This window comes from Marmota marmota, unplaced genomic scaffold (genome assembly GCF_001458135.2).
Source record: "Marmota marmota marmota unplaced genomic scaffold, marMar, whole genome shotgun sequence".
Classification (NCBI taxonomy): domain Eukaryota; kingdom Metazoa; phylum Chordata; class Mammalia; order Rodentia; family Sciuridae; genus Marmota; species Marmota marmota.
Window position 1 is genome coordinate 21,479,259 of NW_026000174.1, and position 25,375 is coordinate 21,504,633.

Consider the following 25,375-nt stretch of genomic DNA (forward strand, 5'->3'; position numbering starts at 1 on the left):
GCCAGCAGGACAGAGAATCCCAGCGAGCTGAAGGTATATGGTGTCTTCAGTGCAGATCTGTAGGGCATGAGCAACAGCAGAAGGCAAATTGCTTCATTCCTGAGTTGGACCATAGACATATTATCCAAAGCCTACACAAGCCATGATAATTATATGTTTTTTCAATAGCAAAAACTCTCCTAAAATTAAAAAATATACTTTGTAGGACAAAATACTCAAAACTCATTTCAAATGGCTATAATAATAAATAAATGAAATGTGTACTGAGTTCCACATGTTAGAAACTGGATAGGTTTTAAAATTTACAAAATTTGGAGTATTATTTTAAAATAGGAAACATTTATAATGCTGATTAAAAGCATGTTTTGAATAAAATTATGTTTAAAAACCCAGTATGATAACTATAGTTGACAACAGCTAACTGCACAATTCAAAAACTTGAAGAGGATTTTAAATGTTCCACACAAAGAAATGATAAACATCTGAGGTTATAGAAATGACAATTACATTTATCTGATCATTAAGATTTGTGTGCATGCATCGGAATGGCACAGAATATATCATGAATATGTGCAATTACCATGTGTCAATTACAAACAAAACCTATACTTAAAGAACAAAACAAAACTATGATATGGTCACAATTGACCACAAATGCTGCTCCCTCTTTTCACTTGCTCATTATTATATCCAAATTCTTCATGATTGTAATTATGAGATGCACTTTTTCTGAACAAAATAAAAAGGAAACTGACAAACCATCAAACTAAAACATCTGATTCAAATATTTCAGTCATGCCTACTGATCCCTGAGCACTGAGGCATGTCTTCAACAGCATCACCAGTTCTTACTGAGAACACTCAATGAAAAAAAACACTAACGGTCACAGGAGCAGAAGCCGCACTATCTTACCTATTGACATTGACTGTGCAACGTTTACATGCTACTTTATCAGCACTCTCACCACTTATTAAAATACACCTGCTTGTAAATGCAATTTAGTGATTGAGTGCACTGATTTTTAACCTCCTATGAGATAGAATCATGTGCCCCAGAAAATCCCTCTGGAGAGAACTTTGAATGCTTCCCACAGAACTTATCACATTTTGTATGAGAGCTACAGAGACTTGAATCTGGTCCCTCAGGGAAGAACCCTCAAGAAAACACACATGAAAATATTATCTTACTGAGAAGGAAAATGAAAAACATGGAATGCCAGTTCTCAATATGTCCATGAGGACTGAAGGCCTTGTACACAGAGGCTCAACTCCAATGTGACATCTCCCAGTAGGAGTTTTGTGAAATCAGAGGGTGAATGAATGTTGTAAACAGGGAAAGAAGAGAGGAGTCAGGGAAGGTGTGAACAAAGGCAGGGGGCAGATGAAGAATTCAACTGGACAGAATGCACATATTGGGCAATGGTGGGAATTAAGTAAAGGCAAGAAGATTGAAGCCTCTGAGATTTAAGTCTGGATGCTCCTGAGCCCCGAACTTGCATATTTTCCAGAAGAAATATAGAGCCACTGATATTTTTGAGAGAAGGCATCATTACAGTTGATTTCATGCATAGAGCTTCTTGACTAGAGTAAAAAGATCTGGACTGGTTTATAGGACTTGGAGCACATCACTGAATTTCTCTGCCTTCTATTACTTTCTATGTAAAAGGAAAACATTGTTATTATTCTCCCAATGTATACATGAGGATCAGGGACTCTGGGCTTGGTATAAAGTGACTAGGGCATTGAAGAAAACCATGTGCTGTGTTTCAGAAGAAAACAGGGCTGGATGAACCTACAGACAATGTGCCTGGACCAATGTTCTCCTTTTCTATTTCTCCTCTCTGATTTCTAGGAGAAGCATCCCTCTCAAGACTGTTCTCTCCTCCTTGGAGCAATAAGGCTACCAATAACACTTACAGATACATTCTCTTTAATCTGTGTCCAGTAAGAAAAATAACACTAACCTAAGAGAAGGGGTTTTCATTTACAGAATCCAACCCAAGGACCCTTCCCAAGTCACTCACTACAGTCATTCTCCAGGAGAAGGGCCCGCTGTGTGTAGTGTGCTTTCCTTATTCACACCCCTACAATCCTACAGGGCCCCCTGATGGACCACCATGTTATATGTCCAGATGCCATTGACTGTATCACAGGTGTACACACTTTGTGAGAAGTCATAGTCATGTAGACAAACAATCATCATGTTTTTGCCTGTATTTTACATTTCCTTGAAAAGTGTGTGAATACAATTTCAGACACATGTTGAGATAATAAAAAGTCATAATATTCATATTTATCTCTATTTCAAAGCTATTATATCATTGATACATAAGTAGTACAAATATAGAGACCGTACCCCAGTATACTCAAAGTTTAAGAAAGTAAATACATAGCAAAGAAATATATATGGGAAGATTTAACTAATATTATTTTATTTAATAATGATAATGAGACTAAACATGAGATAAAAAACACATTTTATATCCTTCAGAGTACATTTCATCCCAAAAAATCTATGGAAACTTTACAAAATCTGACTTCTTTTTTTCCAAAAGAAAATCTCAATAAATTTCAAAATCTTATTCATAGAAACAGCATTCCTTGCAATCAAACTGAAAAAGAATAAAAAAGAAATAATAAAAACTAATCTTTCCACACCGAAGCATGCTTGCAACCTTCCCTGCCATTGGGGCTCAGTTTCCCTCCCAAGAGACAGACAGCCATAAGCACTTGGGAGATATTTTACCATTATGGATTGCTTTAGAGATACATCAGAAGGTGACATAGACCATTCTTGCTTTGACAGTGACTTTGAAAAAGTAAAGAAATATGAAAGTAAGTTACTTTTGACAAGTAAAGTGATAACCCTGAAGAGAGAATAAATAAGGATATAGAAAAGAGAAATTTGAAATTTGGAGTACAAAAAAAGAGAGAATATTATCTTACTGAGAAGGAAAATGAAAAAAAAAAAAAAAGCAAAAATTTCTCCAGATGAACACCTTGTAGAGAATCGTATTATGCAAACCATTTCTTCAGGATCCAAAAAAACATTATGTATGCTGCAATAGGAACTAAAACACACTTGCCCATTCCAAATAGAATTCCAAAAACTGTAAAAGAAGGTGAGGAGAATTACTATACAGATGAACAGGAAAACAGTGATGATGGACACAAACATCATAAGAGGTCCAAGTCAGCTAAACCATCTAATAACTCCAAATACAAACATGAGTAAAAAGAATTTCAAGGTTAGTTCCTCTCCCTCTTCTTCTTTGTCTTTGCCTTCCTCCTCTTGAAGTCCAGACTGTTCAGATGATGTCTCTGATAACTCCTTTATCAACTCCAGATATCAGCCCTGTTCCATCTTTTGAGTTGAATACACCAAATGACCAAAAAGTCAAAGCTAAAAGGCAAGAAAATGTGAGTCAAGAGGCAGATGAAGATGTTGAGGTTTTAAAAAATTATTCAAGGTATTTGAAAGCAGCCAAGAAAGTGAAAGAAAAACATGGGCTTGCTGTTGTCCCAAAGTCATCAGTGTTCAATTGTGATTTAGACCACAATGTCTTACATGTCACAATGAACCTGAATCATCTTTTAAAATCTTTTCTGCAATTAAATAAAAAGGGACCACAAAAACTTCATTTTGATCAACCCTCAGTAGTACCTAGGAAAAACTACTCTTTCACAAGAGAAGAGGTGAGACAGGTTGATCAGGAAAATCAGAGACTTTTGAAAGAACTGTCAAGGCAGGCTGAAAAATCAGAAAGCAAAAGTACAATCCCCATTGATCATCCTTCTAAGTTATGTTATAGTGCTCTCAATGCCAGAAGCAGCAACAAAAGTTTGAAAGAGAAAATGTGGCTTTATTGAAAAACTTGAAATTATGAAGCCAGCAATGGGTATGAAATACTCAGAACAGCTAATGGACTACCATTGTAATATGGGATCATCTCCTCCTAAGGTCACCATCCTCCAGAAGACTAAGAACATGCACTTGGCCAATGAAGCCTATTAAGAGAAGAGAAGTTTCCAGGACATCCAGTGCTAACAGTGGTCTCAGTTGTAAGACTGAGCAATTAGTTTTTGACACACCCACAGGCCTATTGATATGGCTTAACCCCCCCCCATGTCTGCACTGCTTAGTTATAAAACATTATTACTTTAAACATCATTCATCCAATTTTTTTCTTTTTCTTTTTTAAATTTATTCATTTATTTTAATTAGTCATATATGATAGCAGAGTGCACTTTGATTCATTGTACACATTTGCAGCACAACTTTTCATTTCTCTGTACATGATGTAGCGTCGCACTCTATGTGCAGTCATACATGTATATAGGGTAATGATGTTCATCTCATTTCACCATCTTTCCTGCTCCCATACCCCTTCCCCTCCCCTCCCTATTCATCCCATTTTTATTGACATGTTTTTGTATATTACTATATTTCACTATGTTAATATCTAAAATACTTTTTTCCAGCAATTTAAAGTATATAACAGTGAGTTAATTTATTGTTTGTGATTCAATGAAAAATTGTTGTCAAAAGACAACAATTTAATGTAAAAACAGTATTTACTATGAGTGTGAATTTATATAAAATGTGTGTGGATTTATTAGAAAAATGGTAGTAATGCATGTTTATTTTCTCAGCATAGAAATTGATTCAGTTGTCATGTTGATAAAACAGTAGTGACAGTATCATTGCATGTTGGACCCAAGCTATTCACCATGTAGTTCTCATTTTATGTTATTTTCTTTTCTTACAAGCTTTAAACCATGAGCTTACCTCTTATTTGACTTTGTTTTCTATTTGCTTTAGAACTTATATAGTGAGTCACAACCTGATTTATGAGAGTTACACTTTGTTATGAAACATTCTGAAATTTGTTTTTATTGATGGAACTGATTTAGATTTGATGAGCAAATTGAAAGAAGCTTGTACTGGGGCAATCCTCACAATTTCACCAGAAGTACCTAGTACTTCTGTGTAAGTGCACTGTTAGGTCTTAAAAATTCTTTTAGCCATTCCAAATCCTCTCACACTGGGAATATTAGAGAGTTCAATGTAAAAGCTTGTCTTTTGTGTTTTCATTCATTCAGGTAAAGTAGTATTAATGATTCTGCAAGGGTGGTGGACTTTAGATTTACATCTACTTCCTTGAGACTACTTTGAGTGCAGACCAAATCAGTTGTATCATGAGCAAATACAAGGGTTTTTTTGTTTGTTTTTTTGTTTTGTTTTTGGATCAGTTAAATAGCTCCACCAGTTTGAAGAGCCAATAAGCAGGTTATAAGGTATTTCAGAACAGTGTGTTAAATGATGCTGTTAGTGTATTTTGCTGTGATTTAGTATTTATTAAGGGAGAAGAAAGAAAAGAGTAAAAAATGCTTTAGAAATTTCAGTTACTGATTGGCCTCTGCCTACCTGGGAGGCCCAAGGTAGGCCCAGGTTCATCCTGCCACCAGCAAACCCCTGCCAGAACTCAGGCCCCGGCCCAGATCCACCTCCACCAACTAGAAGACACTGCTGGAGCTCGGCCCAGCTCAGGACTGCCTCTGCCAACTAGCAGACACCTGGAGGAGCTCAGGCCCAGATATGCCTCCTCTGACTTGCATGGAAGCCTATGCCCAGGGTAGGCTGGGTCCCCACCACCACCTGGGAGCCCGGGCCTTACCCACTTCCATCTTGGATCATTGCAGCCACTAACCTACCCCACACAGTAGCCTTTACCTTGGGACAACAGACAGGCACTAGAAGTATCTGCATCTAAGAGCAAGCATCCCAAAACCAGTGTAAGGCCCACCCTTTCAGCCCCATCTCTGAAAGACCTTGCATCCATCTTGGGACACCTCCACTGCTATCTCAAGTTACCTCCGCTATTGCTGCCACCACCTTTAGTTGCAGTAGCATCCATCATGGGACACCAGAGGGTCTAGAAGCCCAACACTAAGGTGAGACACAGATAAATCTGCACAGATACAACAAGATTACAGGGTAGAAGACCCAAAAATATGCTGCCTCAAGGATACTCATCTCATAGGAAAAGATATTCACAGACTGAAGGTGAAAGGTTTGGAAAAATCATACAACTCACATTGACTGCAGAAGCAAGCAGGGGTTTCCATCCTCATATCAAACAAAGTAGACTTCAAGCCAAAGTTATCAAAAGGGATAAAGAAGGACACTTCATACTGCTCAAGAGAATCATATGCCAACAAGACATAATAATTATAAATATATATGCCCCAAACAATGGAACATCTGCATTCATCAAATAAACTCAAGTTCAAGAGTCAAATAGACCACAACACAAAAACTCTGGGGACTTTAACTCTTTCACCACTGGATAGATCTTCCAAACAAAAGCTGAACAAAGAAACTATAAAACTCAATAATATAATCAGTAACTTAAACTTACCTGATATATATATGGAATATTTCATCCTTCAACAAGTGAATACACTTTCTTCTCAGCAACACATGTATCATTCTCTAAAATAGATCATGTATTTTTTAAATATTTATTTTTTAGTTTTAGGTTGGCACAATGTCTTTATTTTATATTTATATGGTGCTGAAGATTGAACCCAGTGCCTCATGCATGCTAGGCCAGCACTCTACCACTGAGCCACAATCCCAGCCCCTAAAATAGATCATATATTATGCCACAAAGCAACTCTAAGCAAATACAAAAAAAGTAGAGATACTATCAGATCATAATGGAATGAAATTAGAAGTCAGTGATAAAATAAAAAATAAAAGCTACTCCAACACCTGGAGACTAAATAATATTCTAATCTATGAACAATGGGTTGCAAAAGATATCAAGGAGTAGATTAAAAAATTCTTAGAGGTGAATGAGAACACTAATCCAACACATCAAAATCTCTGGACACTATGAAAAAGTACTAATAAGAATGTTCATTCTTTAAAAGAAGAAAAAGTCAACAAATAAATGACCTAACAATACATCTCAAAGCCCTAAAAAAGAAGAACAAATCAACACCAAAAGCAGTAAAAGACAGGAAATAATTAAAATCAGAGCTGAAATCAATGAAATTGAAACAAAAGAAATAACTGAAAAAATTGACAAATACAGTTGACTCTTTGAAAAAATAAATAAAATTGACAAATCCTTTGCCATGCTAATGAAGAGAAGGAGAGAGAAAACTCAAATTACTAACATGTGATTAAAAAGGAAATATCACAAGAGACACTACAGAAATACAGAAAAAAATTGTTTTGAAGACTTGTATTCCAACAAAATAGAAATTATGGAAGGCATCAACAAATTTCTAGAGTCATATAATTTGCCCAAATTGAATCAGGATGATATACACAATTTAAATAGATCAATTTCAAACAGTGAAATAGAGGATGCCATCAGAAGCCTACCAACCAAGAAAAGCCCAGGACTGATGAATATACAGCTGAGTTCTACAAGACCTCTAAAGAAGAACTAATACCAATATTCATCAAATTATTTTGTGAAATAAACTCATTCTATGAGGCCAATATCACCCCGATTCCAGAACCAAAGACACATCAGAGAAAGAAAACTTCAGATCAATATCTCTAATAACCATAGATGCAAAAATTCTCAATAAAATTCTGGCGGATAGAATACAAAAACATATTAAAAAATAGTGCACCACAATCGGGTGGGGTTCATCCCAGGGATCAATAAATGTAATTCATCTCATTAATAGACTTAAAGATAAGAATCATATGATTATCTCAATAGATACAGGAAAAGCATTTCAACAAAATACAGCACCCCTTCATGTTCAAAACACTAGGAAAATTATGGATAACAGGAACACATCTTAACATCACATCTTTCACCACTTCTATTTAACATAATTCTTGAAACATTGTCCAGAGCAATTACAAAGACGAAAGAAATTAAAAGGATACAGATAGGAAAAGAAGAACTCAAATGAGCACTATTTGCCGATGATAGGATTCTATATCTGGGAGACATAAAACTTCTAGAAATCGTAAATGAATTCAGCAAAGTAGCAGGAAATAAAATCAACACATATAAATCAAAGTCATTTCTGTACATCAGTGACAAATAGAAAGAGAAACTAGGAAAACCACCACATTTACAATAGCCTCAAAAAAATAAAATACTTGGGAATCAACTTAATGAAAGATGTGAAAGACCTCTACAATGAAAACTACAGAATGCTAAGGAAAGAAATCAAAGAAGACCTTAGGAAATAGAAAGATCTCCCTTGTTCTTGGATAGAAGAATTAACATTGTTAAAATGACCATACTATCAAAAGCACTATATAGATTTAATGCAATTCCAATCAAAATCTCAATGGTATTCCTCATAGAAATAGAAAAAGCTGTCATGAAATTCATCTGGAAAAGTAAGAGACCCAGAACAGCTAAAGTAATCCTTAGCAGGAAGAGTGAAGCAGTAGCATAACTATACCAGACCTTAAATTACACTACACAGCAATAGAAACAAAAACAGCATGGTATTGGCACCAAAATAGACCTATAGACCAATGGTACAGAGTAGAGGACACAGAAATAAACCCACATAATCACAGTTATCTCATATTAGACAAAGGTGCCAAACACATATATTGGAGAAAAGATAGCTTCTTCAACAAACAGTGCTAGGAAAATTGGAAATTCATATGCAACAAAATTAAATTAAACCCCTCTCTCTCACCATGCACAGAACTCAACTCAAAATGGATCAAGGACCTAGGAATTAAACCAGAGACACTGTGCCTATTAGAAGAAATAGTAGGACCAAATCTCCACCATGTTGGATTAGGCCTGACTTCCTTAATAAGACTCCTATAATGCAAGAATTAAAATCAAGAATCAATAAATGGGATGGATTCAAACTAAAAGCCTTCTTCTCAGCAAAAGAAACAAACAGTGAGGTGAATAGAGAGTGAACAGAATGGGAGCAAATTTGTACCACATGCATATCAGATAAAGCACTAATATCTAGGATATATAACAAACTCAAAAACACCAAAAAAACAAAAACTCAATCAATAAATGGGCAAAGGACCTGAACAGACACTTCTCAGAAAATGATATACAGTCAACAAATGTATGAAAAAAAATGTTCAGTATCTCTAGCAATTAGAGAAATGCAAATCAAAACTAGTCTAAGATTTCATCTCACTCCAGTCAGAATGGCAGCTATCAAGAATACAAATAACAGTAAGTGTTGGCGAGGATGTGGGGGGAAAGGCACACTCATATACTGCTGGTGGGACTGCAAATATGTGCAGCCAATGTGGAAACCAGTATGGAGATTCCTTGGAAAACTTGGAATGGAACCACCATTTGACCCAGCTATCCTACTCTCCTGTCTATACCCAAAGGATTAAAAACAGCATACTACAGGGACGTAGCCACATCAATGTTTATAGCAACACAATTCACAACAGCTAAACTGTGGAATCAACCTAGATGCCCTTCAGTAGATGAATGAATAAAGAAAATGTGGTATTTATACACAATGGAACATTACTGAGCATTAAAGAGAATAAAATAGCATTTGCAGGTAAATGGATGGAGTTGGAGAATATAATGCTAAGTAAAGTTAGCCAATCCCAAAAACCCAGATGCCAATGTTTTCTATGATATGGGGATGCTAACTCATAATGGGGATGGTGGGTGGGGAACATGGGAGGAATACAGGAACTTCAGATAGGGCAAAGGGGAGGAAGGGGAAGGAAGAGGGCATGAAGGTAGGAAAGATGGTGGAATGAGATGGACATCCTTACCCTAAGTACATGTATGAAGACACAAATGGTGTGACTCTACTTCGTGTACAACCAGAGATATGAAAAATTGTGCTCTATAAGTGTAATATGAGTTGTAATGCATTCTGTTGTCATATATAACAAATTAAAATTTAAAAAAATAATTTTTTAAAAAATGCAAAAAAATAAATTTCAGCTACTCTTTATGGGGTCTGAAAACAACTAAAATATAAACAAAAAAGAGAAATAAATTTTACCATTTGTTGAGGCTATTACCATAAATATTACCTAATTTTTCTGTTTTGCTTTGGTTTGGCTTATTTGACTGAATTCTTGAAATATTGTTGCCAGTCTCAGATTTAAAAGAGTACCTACTTTGATGGAATTGTTAGTGGCAATCGGGTATAATGTAGTTGACATTTGACATTTGAATATTTTTCTGTCAATCTATAAGCTCTTATTTCATACCAAATATGATATTTTACAGTTATCACTGTTTTTCATTACCAGCCTTTTCAGTATACCTTTACAATGTATAAGAAAGTTTTCATATTATATGATAAGTCTTTATTTACCATGAATTTTCTCTAGCCATGGCAATTTTTCTTTTTTAGTTTTCAGTGCTTAAGCTCTGTGACATGTGTGCTGCTCTTCCTTTTCTTAGAAGCTTTAGCAGTAAGGCAGATTACATCTTACTAACCATTAATTCATAATTTCTTGGCCTTACTTTATATTCATAGAGTTTGTTCAGGATATGGCACATACAGTGTGGGAACAATGGAATTTAAAAATTCTCAAGAACACAACCTGACTATAAGGATTTTCTGCTGCATCCTTTGGTTCACAATGTTCTTTGACATTATTTGATGCTTGGTTCTGGTGAACAAGATTTTATATCTGCTGTCTATATAAGCTTTAGCTGTACTAAACTAAGGTTTTGTTTTATTTGGTTTTTTAACTTATTGCACTTTTACTGTTTGTTTACAAACTTAACTTTAAGGATAAGATAATGCTGAATTTAAAACTCATCATTTGGACATTTACCCAAAGTACTGGGGATTTAACCCAGGGGCATTTTGCTACTAAGCCCTTTTGGCTTTTTATTTTGAGACAGGGTCTCACTCAGTTGCAGAGGGCTTCACTAAATCACTGAGGCTGGCCTCTAACTTGGCAATCCTCTTGTCTCAGTCTCTCAAGCTACTGGGATTACAGGTGTGCACCACCATGCCAAGCTAAATACTAACTTAATGACTTTTAGTGTTTATTACTTTGAAATAGAAAGTTTAAATATTGCTAATAACAAGGACTTGACTTAAAGTAAAAGTTTGGAAGAGCAATAATTCTTTTTAAACATAATTATGATTTTGTTGTCATGGTTGCACATACATGATGAATTGAATAAGAGTTGGAAAATTAGTATTCTCTGATTTAAGTCCCAGAACTTTGAAGTTGTGAGGGCTTACGGGGCATTTTTTAGTGAAAAACTCATGAGGACATTAGTCTCTTCATTTTCAAGAATATAGAGTAAAGGATGATCTGGCACTGTTTTGTATTTGGATGACTTGCACTTATTATACATACTTTGAAGATTTAGATTTACATCTATAACTAGAAAGTATACCAGTCCAAGTTCTAGTTATGAGGTCAGATTCTTATTGAGAATTATTTTTATTTCTGTCAAATATTAAACTATTGTTGCCTCCTTTTTAATTAGATGCTGTGAAAGATTTTGAACTATTAAAAATGGATTTTTAAATGGTAGCACTCATCTCATATTTTCCCTATTTTCTTTTTCAACTTCCATAAAAAGCTTCCTTCTTGGCTTCTACTCTAACATTTTCTGATTTGCTTATTTAAAACAAAAAGGAAAACTAAAGTCTTAAAAGCAGAGAAAACAAGCTTAAAATAGAGTATAAACTTTTATTCTAATTTGAAATAACACACATGTATAGACATCACTGTTTTTACATCCATCCGAAATATCAGAAGGAATGTATATCACCAATTTAGAATAATTATTCCGTGGAATGGGACTGGGGATGAGAGTTACTTTTGAGAGAATTTGGGGAGATGAGAGTTTGAGAGTTTCGGAGAAAGCCTTTTGCAGTTTGTTTGTTTAATCATCTAGTTCTTGGATTTATTAAAGCTAGTTTTTTATTGGAAGTGAAGTTCGGGTTTTTAAATAACAAGTTAAAGATGTCACTGTGCTCCAAGAAATTACCCCAAAAAACAATGAGACATTTGAATCTAAATGTCATATTTTTTAAAACAGCACATATCTTAACCTAAGTTATAACATGAGAGAGGAACAGTCAGATACAGTGAGAAAATAAGATGCATGTGATTCAAAAGGGATGCTACATGGGCAGTTCAGCCTCCTCCTCCAGAGCTGTGGTTCCAAAGTGTGAGCCCCAGGTCGGCAGCATCAGCACGCAACCAGACCCCACCACAGATCTGCTGCAAGACACACTTTGTATGGAGCCCAACCCTCTGGCTTAGCATCAGTCAGATTCTTGAAGGGGTTAAAATATACTGTTCTGATGTTCAGTATTTAAATTAAAGGCTCTTGAAAAACAGCAGGTGCAGAAGACCACACTGAACTTCACATTGATTCTGAAAAACAGAAGATAAAATTCCCATGTGGACATGCAGCATCCTTACCCTCAAGGACGTTAGTCAAGACCAAAATAACTCCATACAACTACTGTTAAAATAACTCACGAGTTGCTGCTCAGGTGCTCCCAGTTGCGGAGCTAGCACGCCCGCCAGCCCGCCCCTCTTCCCGGCCTCTCCACGCGGAAAGCAGCTGCTAGGGCGCGGCGTTGCCCCCGGATCTGAGAAGACCGCTGCCTGCCTGCAGCGCGCGGGCCCGCCCAGGCCGTTAGAGTCTCGGCGCCAGTTCGCGGGGCCCCGGGCCGCCTCGGAGCCATGAGCTACGGCCGCCCGCCTCCCGATGTGGAGGGCATGACCTCCCTCAAAGTGGACAACCTGACCTACCGCACCTCGCCCGACACGCTGAGGCGCGTCTTCGAGAAGTACCGGCGAGTGGGCGACGTGTACATCCCGCGGGACCGCTACACCAAGGAGTCCAGCGGCTTCGCCTTAGTGCGCTTCCACGACAAGCGCGACGCCGAGGACGCCATGGACGCCATGGACAGCGCTGTGCTGGACGGGCGCGAGCTGCGGGTGCAGATGGCGCGCTACGGCCGCCCGCCCGACTCGCACCACAGCCGCCGCGGCCCGCCGCCCCGCAGGTACGGGGGCGGCGGCTACGGCCGGCGGAGCCGCAGGTGAGCGCGGAGGGCGGGCGGGAAATGGCGGCTGCAGCGGCGTAATGGCGGCGGGGCGGGGCGCGGGAGGCATGGGGCCGCCGCTCACCGCGCCCTCCCTCCGCCCGCAGCCCTCGCCGCCGCCGCCGATCGCGCTCCCGGAGTCGCAGCAGGTCCCGCTCCCGCAGCCGCTCGGGCTACAGCCGCTCCAAGTCGCGCTCCCGCACGCGCTCCCGCAGCCGCTCCACCTCCAAGTCCCGCTCGGCGCGCAGGTCCAAGTCCAAGTCGTCGTCGGTGTCCCGGTCCCGCTCCCGGTCCCGCTCCCGAAGTCCGCCGCCAGTGTCCAAGAGGGAGTCCAAGTCCCGCTCGCGGTCCAAGAGCCCGCCCAAGTCTCCGGAGGAGGAGGGCGCCGTGTCCTCGTGAGCACATGATGTATCCGAAAGCAGCATAACAGAGGACTTGGGGAAAAAAGGACTACATACTCAGTCCATCGGTCCATCGAAGAGTCCTTGGAACAAGCAACTGGCTGTTGAAAAGGTTATTTTGTAACATTTGTCTAACTTTTTACTTGTTTTAATCTTTGCCTCAGGTGGCAAACTTCATTTTATGTGCCATTTTGTTGCTGTTATTCAAATTTCTTGTAATTTAGTGAGGTGAACGACTTCAGATTTCATTATTGGATTGGATATTTGAGGTAAAATTTCATTTTGTTTATATAGTGCTGACTTTTTTTGTTTGAAATTAAACAGATTGGTAACCTAATTTGTGGCCTCCTGACTTTTAAGGAAACGTGTGCAGCCATTACACACAGCCTAAAGCTGTCAAGAGATTGACTCAACATTGCCTTCATTCCTTAAAATTAAAAACCTACAAAAGTTGGTGTAAATTTGTTTATATGTTATTTACCTTCAGACCTAAATGGTAATCTGAATCCAAATTTGTATAAAGACTTCAGGTGAAAAGACTTGATTTTTTTTTTAAAGGATTGTTTACCAAACACAATTCTAATCTCTTCTCTTATGTATTTTTGTGCACTAGGCGCAGTTGTGTAGCAGTTGAGTAATGCTGGTTAGCTGTTAAGGTGGCGTGTTGCAGTGCAGAGTGCTTGGCTGTTTCCTGTTTTCTCCTGATTGCTCCTGTGTAAAGATGCCTTGTCGTGCAGAAACAAATGGCTGTCCAGTTTATTAAAATGCCTGACAACTGCACTTCCAGTCACCCGGGCCTTGCATATAAATAACGGAGCATACAGTGAGCACATCTAGATGATAAATACACCTTTATTCCCCTGCCCCCCCCACCCATGGTAAATCTGATCATCCTCATGTATGAACTTAAAATATGGAAAATGTTAAGGAAGCAAATGGTTTGTAACTTTGTAAGTACTTAAAAACATGGTGTATCGTTTTGCTTATGAATATTCTGTACTATAACCATTGTTTCTGTAGTTTAATTAAAATGTTTTCTTGGTGTTAGCTTTTCTCAAAAAAATAAAAATAAAAAAATAACTCACATTTTAAGCCATACAGAATTCCTTGTAATAAAACTGAAAAGAATAAAAAATAATGTAACTGTTTCTTCAAAAGTTACCATGATTGCCCAATTCAATATATAACTAATCAACTTTGCTTCTCTGGTTATTCTTTGCTTTGTGAGAGTTTTCTGATATCTATTTCCAATCTATTTCCATCAGTTTAATGTTCAGATCCAGACAGAACACTATAAGTATGATGGTGTGTTTTTTCTGCTTCTACATTCTGAATGTACGCTAAATTTTGGAATCGTTGTAGTGACCATAATCGCTTGTTTAGAGATATGAGAACTGCTTAAGAAGGTTGGTAGTAAAGACTTCCCCAGACATGTTTTAAAACAAAGAGAAGCAGGTGGGCATGGATGACCAAAGGATCACATAGTCCTACTGTAGTTTTAGGAAGCTATCTTGCCAGTAAGGTAATATGGTACATGTGAATCCTAATCATCTGATGGCAGGGGAGCTGTGGAAGAAAAAATTAACTCATGGTTAGCATGAAGATTTACACTGCATTGTACAGCAAAGCTTCTCAAACTTTAAAGTGTGTCCATGTCACCTGGGGATCTAAATTAAAAGCAGGTTGGAATTCATGGAATCTGGCTCAAGATGGAGCTCCAAGTTTGTAAAGAATGTTTTGTGTTCTTCATGGGTAATTTATGCTGCCTTGAAACACAGCCTGTCCCCCTTCTATAACCAAACACCTCACAGATAACTTGCTCAAGAAAGAACACAATCTTAGCAAACATGGGAGATGATTAAAAGGCCCCACATCACAGTAATACACAGAAACTGGAGAAGGAAAGGAGGGAAGAGACGAGAAAAGCAAACAACACAGAAAGAACATTCACTAACACAGCACAGAGCAGATGTAAATTGTCCCCAAAAATGTGTCTAAATATATTTAAAGCTCATAAATTAACTGTCTCTATGGAAGGAAAGCATGAAATAAAAACTATGCCTGCTCAGAAGAATGCAGCAAAACAAAAGAAACTGGTAGCACCTTCATGGACAGATTTCAGGAAGGTGATAGTTTTAAAAATCTCAAATACAATGTTGATAGCAAAGATATTGATAAAGACAGAAGATACTGAAGTAAGGGCTAAAGACAGAAAAGAATTTTGAACAAAATAAAATGAAAATGAGTCATTAGAATAAAAACTGGCGATTGGGAAGCTAACAAAAAGATCCAGTACATACATAATTGATGTCCCTACAAAAGCAAAACACACTTAAAGTATTGACTTGAGGAATGGAGATTTGCATAGACTCCATCTTACAAAGTTTTGCAAAAATGAAATTATAGAGAAAGATAAAGCTCTTCAAACAGTGTCTATAATTAAAAAGCTAAAATTTGTGACAGATGTTTCTGATTTTGACTATTATGACAGCTAATATAATTATCTTTTTCTAATGTTTTTTAACTTATTTTTAAACACGGTCTTGCTATTTTGTGAAAGCTGACACCAAACACCTGGAGTCATGCAGTACTTCTTCTTCAGCTTCTTACATAGCTGGGACTATGGGCATATGCCACCACACCAGGCAACTAATTCTATTATGACTTATTACAGTATCTTTAAATGGAAGGAATAATATTGTGATCAGCATCATTGATGCCATCATAATTATCACCCTTATACTATGCACAAAGAAGCTAATGTTTACAAAGTATTTGTAACCTGACAAACATATATATATAAATAAACATATACAATCGGAGAAACATTATTTGAACCTCCATTATTTTATTCTTGCTGCATGTTCATTGCATTCCCATTAAGCCATACTGCTATGATATTTTATACATATTTAATTATAAATAATGAGAAATGTATACTTACTTTATAATTTCTAATTCATACAAACTTGCTCTTACCCACATAAGTTATACCAACTTGAAAATAATTCTAGTACAAGTTGTTTTACCTTAACCACTAGAGTTGAAAACAAATCAGTATTAAGCAGCACTTATTTACATCTGGAAAAGCCTTGTGTGTAATTTCAAATGTGAACATTCCTTCTCCCAATTTGAGGCTTCCAAACACCAAATTTTTTAATACCATTGTAGCAGAGCTGGAGATATGCTCCTGAGATTCCTCTCTAAGAAAAGGTTTGCATAGTTACCAAGCATGTCTTTAGCTGACTGCTGTCATTTCCAGGTCAACCTCAGCTTTTGAGTCAAGGGCAAAAAATTTTTTTTCTTTAAGAAGAAATTCCTAAAGAGTCTCCAGTCAATGACTGGGCAAGGATCTAGCACTTCTGACCCATGTGGGATGCCCTAATGTATACTCTAGAGCTCCCCACTGGGCAAGAAGGAGGGCTGTTGGGAAGTAGGAGGACTCCTCCTGCCAATCCTGTCAGTTCTTTTCCTTCCCAGATGTTTGCACTCCTCACTGCATTTCAGAGTCAGTTTCCTAGAGATGCCAACAGCACAGAATATTCAATATAGTTGGGGGAATCATGCAGTAAATAGGGTTCAAGGACTGGAGGTGATCCAAGGACCGTATATAAAAGAATAATCAGTGAATTCCATTAGATACAACAGTAAACAACAAAAAAGAATCATTCATTTTTTAAAATAAAATGTTGGAGAGTATATTTTGGCCTACAGATGCAAATGCAACAAAAGTCTCTTAAACAGCACCTATAGGTGAAAACTATGATTATTCCTTCCAAGTGAGAGTTCAAGAAACTTCCCATATAGCTCTCTGGCAACCACCACTGCATAAATCTTTGAAAAAATACCAATATAAAGCAGCTTGGTATTATAACGTGTAACTCCATGAAGTGATCTAGTTTGGGCCTTTACAAAATAAATTCTTTTTTTTTTCTTTTTTACTTATTCACTGAAGAGATTTGTACTACTGAATTAAAAATCACATCGGTATATTTGTAGGTCTCTTGAACTTAAAGCAATTGGTGAATCTCAGTGGGCTTTCAGGCCATTTGAAATAGTTACAAGCATTAGAAAAGTAATTCTGCTATAGCAATTAAATTATATAAACAGGGTGGAAGATATAGCACAGCGATTATGTTCATGCTTAGCATATACAAAGCCATGGATTGGATTCCCAATTCCTATCTCTCTCTCTCTCTCTCTCTCTCTCTCTCTCTCTCTCTCTCCATAGACACATGTATGTGTACATATATACATATATTTATATATACATTTACAAAAAAAATTTATCTTCTCAGTCTACTTTGAGAAATCTAATCACACAAAAAATAAGAGCATCAATATATAACATATAGATAATTATTGAAGCATCATCTTAATAAAAATTGTCTAGTAATGACATGAATGTTCCTAATTGCAAAACTGATGACTAGGTTGTTTTACCATATGTTATAGAAATGTAAAAAAATAATAATGGTACAGTATTAAAAAATAGTATCTCCTAATATATTTTCAAACATGGGAAACTAAATAAATTAAGCATACTCCTACGAAGAAATATAATATATTTTCACTATTTATTAATTTAAATACATTTCAGTTGGGTAATTAATGAATATCACACAGATTCTCAACAAGTCAGACTGTGTGTAAAACCACTGCTCTCCGCCATAATTTCACAAAAGCCCTTTTCATCTCATGGTTTCGCAGGCTGTAGATTAGTGGATTCAGCAGGGGTGTGAGCAATGTGTAAGCCAATGACATCAGTTTCTTGGTTACCGGTGAGTAGCTGGATTTGGGCTGTAAATAAGTCATACTGGCTGTGCCATAGAAGAGGGTGACTGATGTGACATGAGAGGCACAGGTGGAAAAGGCCTTTTGCCTCCCAGTCGTTGATGGCATCTTTAGGATGGCAAAAAGAATTCGAAGGTAAGACAAGACTATCAACAAGAAAGGAACCAAAACAATCAAAATGGTGCCTGTGAAAGCATAGATTTCAAACAAGAAGGTATCTTCACATACCAGTTCCAGCACTGGGGGAGTCTCACAGAATAGATGATTAATTTCATTGGGGCCACAAAAGGGAAAACTAAATACCCATGTGGTCTGCACCGTAGCCACCATGACCCCTGAGACCCATGAGAACATGACTAATTTCACAAACACCCTCTTGTTCATAATCATGGGATAGGTCAGAGGATGGCAGATGGCAGCAAATCGGTCATAAGCCATTGCCCCCAGGAGAAAACACTCAGTCCCACCAAAAAGAAGAATGAAATACATCTGTGCGAGACAGCCCTCAAAAGAAATTGTAGTTCTGTCCGTGGTCAAGACCACTAGCATTTCAGGCATGATGGCTGCACTGAAACTCACTTCCACCACAGATAAATTCTGCAGGAACAGGTACATGGGAATGTGGAGGGTCTGGTCCAGCAAGATGGCAGCTATGATGATAGCATTTCCCATCAGGGTAACCAAATAAATTACCAAGAAAACCCCAAAGATCTGCTCTTGAAATTTAGGTAAGTTAGAGAAACCCAAGAGAATGAATTCAACCACAGAGCTTTGATTTTGTCTTCTCATTGTAGTACTGGAGCCCTATTTTGTTTTTGCAGACATAATAAGCAAAAAAAAAATGAAGTCACTGTCCAATAGCTGAGAGCAACAGTCTGCATTTAAATCAGAAATTCTAGCAGAGAATGAAGAGAGGAATCCATCCTCACAAAAACTTATGCTGAAAATTTTGGAGAATATCAAAATACTAGGATTAGTGGATCAAATACAAAAGAAAACGTGAAGAATTCTTGTTTAGAAATCAAAATGCTATCAAAATTCTGTTACAGCTTGCACACTTTATAGTTTGTAAATAAATATAGCTTTAAAGTAAATACAAATATTTTATAACACTGGTTTCAATTCCATATCTTTGCTATCATCTATTTTAATCAATTTTATGTAAATATATATAAAGTCACACAAAAAATAGATAGATGGAAAAAACTAACCTCAAAATTCTGACAGTAACCTAACAATCAGTAATAGTGAATTTTATGTAAATTTGCTGAAATAGTCACTAGATTCAAAAAATGAATAGAGTTTTATACGACATTAAAATGTGACAACATTTCATAGGAACATTTAGAGAGGGTGTATTTTAGACTCATTTACCTATGGTGACACCTGTAGACTACGTGAACTGGCTCCAAGCTTATTGATTTCTTTTTATTTCTGGACAATTCTATTGAGATTTCTGTGCATGTAAAATTTTTAGGGTCAGAGCTCCAAGGCCCATCCTTCCAACCATGATGATTTAAGGACAAGCCCACTTTTTAGTCATTCTGGAACTATAATTTCAAAATTTCCACTCTCTCCCACCACTCTCTCTTTTCCCTGTCCCCAATATCCTCATTAAGAAGTTCATGGAATCACTAATTATTCAATAAGATATGATTGACCACCTACCTACCTTTTTCCAAACTCTATGTAGTCAGGAACACTGTAGAGTCAAGCATTCAACAGAGACCTAAGCACACTACCTAAAATAACTATGACCCTCACCAGTAAGTTACAAAATATAACCCCTCAAACCTCAGGACTCTATATGAACCTCTTACACCTCACTATTTTTTTTTTAATTTTTACATTGACATTATATATATGTATGTGTAAAAGTTTAACGACAGTATAATCCCTGAGAGTGGGAAGATTTTATTTCTGTGCTAACTACACAATATTACAACAATAGCTGGCTCATGACAGATGTTAAAACACCAAGTTTTTGCCATAAGAGGTGGCTCATGCCTGTAATCCCAATGATTTGAGAATCTGGACAGGACGATCAAAAGTTTGAGGATAGCTTCAGCAACTCAACAATACCATGTCTCAAAACAAAACAAAAAATTTTAAAAAATGAAAAGGCCTGTGGACTTAGCTCAGTGGTAAAGCATCCCTGGGTTTAATTCCCAGTACTGGGTGGGGGGACGACAGTATTTTTTTAAACAATTGAATAGAAGATATTAGGAAAATTAGACTCTATCTTTAAAGAATACAGTGTCTAAAAGAAAAGTAAAGCTAGTACATGACACAATAGGGAAACAACTGGCAAGTAAAAATAAGTGCTTTAGACAATTTAAATCAGGGAAAGATTACATGTGATGGGAGATGGGGACAACCATATTCACAGGATGCTGTGGGTGGAAGGGCCAGTGGGTGGGAGGAGGGAGGCACAGCACAGGATGCTCTTGCTTAAGTCCGAGGTCCTCGATGACAATAGGGCTAGAGCGGAGACACTGTTTCTTCTATGATGTTCTGAAAACCAGAGGAAATATAAGAGAGAGCCGAGGAAGCCAGAATCCCAGCCAGATGAAGGTATATGATGTCTTCAGTGCAGATCTGTAAGGGCATTAGCAACAGCAGAAGGCAAATTGCTTTATTCCTGAGTTGGACCATAGTCATGTATTCAATTCAAGTTATTTACATATTTTTGATATGAAAAATCCTCCTAAATTTAGTAAAGTACACTCTACAGTACAAAATATTCAAGACATTTCTAATAGCAAAAAAAATGTACAACATGTAATCAATTCCAAATATTAGAAAAATGGACAGGTTTTGAAATTTATATAATTTAGATTATTATAAAATCTTAGGAAACTTTTATAGAACTGATTAAAAGCACATAACAGAATAAAATTATCTTTTTTTTTAAGTAGTTACTGGTTGACAGTAACTAATTGCACAACTCAATATACCTAGCAGAAATTATTTAGAATCTTACACACACACACACACAAAGAAAAAAAAAAGTGGATTTTTGTTTTGGCTTGGTTTGTTGTTTTTTTTTTTTTTCTAATAGGTATTTTAAGTGATAGAAGTGCCACTTACTCTGATATGATCATTGCATACCTGTATACATGTTTTAAAATGTCACACTACATTATAAGTATGTATAATTAACATGTTCTGATTTATATATATATATATATATATATATATATATATATATATATATGTTTAAAAAAATAAATAACACCAAAAACAACAATAATAAGAAAACTATGAATAGTGGTAAAGAACAATTGATCATAAATGTTCCCTCTTTTCTCATATATTAAAAGACTAACAAGTAGGACTTAAGCAGTTTGCTTCTTTCCTTAGGTTTCAGCCTGCCAATCATACATAGTTAGTGTGGGACTTACTGACAAAGTTCCCTAGAATTTCATGATTAGTGCATGCAAAGTCCTTATGCATGTACTATGGTCTGCAGTTTTCTCTGAAAACAAACAAAAAAGAAACAGACAAGCATCAAATCAAAAAAATCTTCTGATTCAAATGTTTCAGCTGTGCCTACTGATCCCTGAGGCATGTCTTCAACAGCGTCACCAACCCTCAGCAAAAAAAAAAAAAAAAAACAACCTTTAACAGGCACACAAGAAGGAGCTGCACTGCCTTACCCATTGACTCTGACTCTCAGTTGCCTGCTACTTTAACAGCACTCTCACCACTGATCAAAAGACACACTTGTCCATATATGCAATTCAGTGATTCACTGCACTGATTTTTAACCTCCTATGACATAGAATCATGTGCCCCAGAGAATCCCTCCAGAGAGAACTTGGAATGCTTCCTACAGACCTTCTCATATTTTGTATAAGAGCTACAGAGAATTGAAGAATTCAGTTCTGGTCCTTCAGGGAAGAAAGCTCAAGAGAACACACATGGAGTGCCAGCCCTCCATGTGTCCACAGGGATTGAAGGCCTTGTACACATGAGACTCAACTCCAATGTGACTTCTCCCAGTAGGAGTTTTGTGAAATCAGAGAGTGAATGAATGTTGTAAACAGGGAAAGAAGGGAGGAGTTGGGGGAGGTGTGAGCAAAGTCAGGTAGCAGGTGGAGGATTCAACTGGACAGAATGCACAGTTTGGGCAATGGTGGGAATTAAGTAAAGCAAGAAGATTGACGCTTTAGTATGTTTCAGATGTCATCATGTATGTGAGTGCCAGTTCAAATTCCATTTCTTACCAAGAATAGAGAAATTCCTAAGTTTTAAATTCAGTGATCCAAAGTTGAGTGATCTTCCAATAAACTTGGAATTCCTCAAGGGCCAAGACTATTTCCCCAGGGACATTCACATTAATCCACTCCTAACAGAATTGATTTATGATAAACAAATTAAAAACTAAAAATTATAGTAAAGATGTATCTTTCATTTTATTTTTGTTTTACAGTGCTAGTGATCAAAGTCAGGGCCTCACACATGCCAGGCAAATGCTCTACAATTGAGCTACACCCAGCCCAAGATGTGTATTTTAAGTTGTACATTGTTCTTGGCTTTTTAGCTTTCAAAAAAATTTTTTATTTCTTAATAGACTCATTTCATTGATGTCTTTAAAAGCAATGAGAAAATTTCAGGATACCAATGGACAGAATCCAAAAACCGAATTGGATAATAATGCTTACTGAAGTCTGTGATGGAAGGAATATACAACATTCAAATATTACTCAAACTGGTTTCAACTTTCTGATGAAATTGCTTTTAGTGAAAATCCAGTTCATGTTATACCTCCACTTTTAATTTTGGGCAGAAATACTTGTAAATAAAGATGGTTTTCCCATAACTGAGTCAGAGCATGAAAAAGAATTGTGTTTTACTCCTTTGTTGCTATCCCTAAAGCAGAAATTAAGGGCAGTACAGCTGATTTGATAACAAAGTTGATAAACTGGTCCCTCTCTACTCTCTAAGAGCAACATTGAAAAAGAAAGCAAGCATGAAATGTTGCAAATTTTGTAACCTTGAAATTATGCATTCTGAATATGTCACAAAATTAGTGATGTAATACAAGGGCCACAATTAATCAATTACATTTGTTTCCCACAATAAGACACACAAAAAAGAATTATTTTTTGTTATAAACAAAATATCTGAGGGCAATTGAAATGGTAATACAAAGAAAGTCTCTAAAACAGTATGTAAGTGAAAATGATACCAACACTGGCAGGTGAGAACTCAGGAAACTTCCCATGTAGTTCTCTAATCAACAACATTACACAAAAATTCATAAAAGCACCAAGAGAAATATAGTTTGAACCCCGCAAAATAAACATATTTTTAGTCTTTTGTGCAACCAATTTTGACTCCAGAAATAAAAATCACATCACCATGTTGGTCTCTTGAAGCTCTGTGAGGCTCAGTAGGCCCTCAAGTGAAACTGAAGTAGTGACAATCATTTTGAAAAGTAACCTATTACATTTCCTAGTACTCCTAAAATAATAGCTATTAAAATATATAAGCACCAAACTACTCATCCTATCAGTCCATCACACAGAAATAAAAGCATCAATACATAGAAACCTATTAAACTAGATATTTATTAAAGCATCATCTTAATCACAATACTCTGATAGTAACCTCGATGCCCATAATAGAGAAAGGCATGAATAGACTGTTGTATCATGTGTTGTGGAAACTTATGTATCTTTTAAGAACAAATGACAAGACTACAGTATTAAAAGAGAAGGATCTCTTGATATATTTTCAAACTCAACAAATTCAACAGTGTGAACACACAAATATCAAGAAATGGAATCTGTTTTATCATTTATTAAATTCAAATAGAGTTCACTTGGGGAATGAGAAAATCTCACATGGCTTCTCAACAAGTCAGACTGTGTGCTCTCCGCCATAACTTCACCAAAGCCCTTTTCATCTCATGGTTTCGCAGGCTGTAGATTAGTGGATTCAGCAGGGGTGTGAGCAACGTGTAAACCAATGACATCAGTTTGTTGGTTGCTGGTGAGTAGCTGGATTTGGGCTGTAAATAAGTCATACTGGCTGTGCCTCTCATGACTGATGTGACATGAGAGGCACAGGTGGAAAAGGCCTTTGGTCTCCCAGTTGTTGATGGCATCTTCAGGATGGCAAAGAAAATTTGAAGATAAGACAAGAGTATCAACAAGAAAGGAACCAAAACAATCAAAATGGTGCCTGTGAAAGCATAGATTTCAAACAAGAAGGTATCTGCACATACAAGTTCCAGCACTGGAGGAGTCTCACAGAACAGATGATTGATTTCATTGGGGCCACAAAAGGAAAAACTGAATACCCATGTGGTCTGCACAGTAGCCACCATGATCCCTGATACCCATGAGAACATTGCTAATTTCATAAACACCCTTTTGTTCATAATCATGGGGTAGGTCCAAGGATGGCAGCAAATCTGTCATAAGCCATTGCCCCCAGCAGTAAACATTTGGTCACACCAAAAAATAGAATGAAATATATCTGTGCAAAACAGGCCACAAAAGAAATTATAGTTCTCTCAGTAGTCAGGACCACCAGCATTCCAGGCATGATGGCTGAACTGAATCTCACTTCCACCACAGACAAATTCTGCAGGAACAGGTACATGGGGATGTAGAGGGTCTGGTCCAGAAAGATAGCAGCTATGATGATGACATTTCTCATCAGGGTCACCAGAGAAATAACCAAGAAAACCCCAAAGATCTGCTTTTGGAGTTCAGGAAAGTTACAAAAGCCCAAGAGGATGAATTCAACCACAGAGCTTTGATTTTGTCTTCTCATTGTACTGCTAGAGCCCTATATTGTTTTTGCAGACATAGTAAATGAAAATTGACATCACAGTCCAGATGTTGAGAAATCAAGTCTGTTCTTTGTGTCAGAAGATATAATGACACACACATTTTGAGAGAACATCAGGTTGGCAGTTTTGAAGAATGGTCAAAAACTCATAACAGTGAATCTTTAACATAAGAAGTGAAGAATTTTAGCTTGGAAATCTTATTTAAAATGTACAGAATAATAGCAGATATTCTCTGGCAACTTTTTTGCTTTGTAGCAAAAAATTAAATCTATTCTTAAAGCATGTATGAATGTTGTGTTATTTAGAATCCATTGTCCAGTACATT

General features: G+C 37.0%; 2 protein-coding genes and 2 pseudogenes across 3 annotated transcripts; 2 read left to right on the forward strand and 2 right to left on the reverse strand.

The window, feature by feature from the left end:
- The first annotated feature begins 3,052 nt into the window (after positions 1-3,052).
- Positions 3,053-5,165, forward strand: LOC107157914 (annotated as a pseudogene).
- Positions 5,166-12,475: 7,310 nt separating this feature from the next.
- Srsf2 (serine and arginine rich splicing factor 2) lies at positions 12,476-14,495 on the forward strand. 2 transcript variants are annotated; one of them, XR_001502595.2, is made up of 3 exons: positions 12,476-13,044; positions 13,155-13,560; positions 14,062-14,495. XR_001502595.2 is itself a non-coding variant. In XM_015477597.2 (2 exons), exons 1-2 carry the CDS (start codon positions 12,683-12,685, stop codon positions 13,444-13,446), a joined length of 654 nt encoding a protein of 217 aa, XP_015333083.1. In that variant the 5' UTR covers positions 12,476-12,682; the 3' UTR covers positions 13,447-14,495. The 2 variants fall into 2 exon arrangements, 1 of the variants encoding a protein (XP_015333083.1); XM_015477597.2 differs by having other exon boundaries at positions 13,155-14,495.
- Positions 14,496-18,086: 3,591 nt separating this feature from the next.
- LOC107134088 (olfactory receptor 10A3) lies at positions 18,087-19,067 on the reverse strand. The gene has a single exon (XM_015476225.1). The coding sequence runs from the start codon at positions 19,029-19,031 to the stop codon at positions 18,087-18,089; it is 945 nt and encodes a 314-aa protein (XP_015331711.2). The 5' UTR covers positions 19,032-19,067.
- Positions 19,068-24,102: 5,035 nt separating this feature from the next.
- Positions 24,103-25,067, reverse strand: LOC107157925 (annotated as a pseudogene).
- Positions 25,068-25,375: the final 308 nt, after the last annotated feature.

What these genes read in the sequence shown, in the direction of transcription:
- Srsf2 (XM_015477597.2), top strand. Translation starts at nt 12,683, where the DNA reads ATGAGCTACGGCCGCCCGCCTCCCGATGTGGAGGGCATGACCTCCCTC. An exon ending in TACGGCCGGCGGAGCCGCAG is followed by an intron (nt 13,045 to 13,154) that starts GTGAGCGCGGAG and finishes CTCCGCCCGCAG; the next exon opens with CCCTCGCCGCCGCCGCCGAT.
- LOC107134088 (XM_015476225.1), bottom strand. Translation starts at nt 19,031, where the DNA reads ATGAGAAGACAAAATCAAAGCTCTGTGGTTGAATTCATTCTCTTGGGT.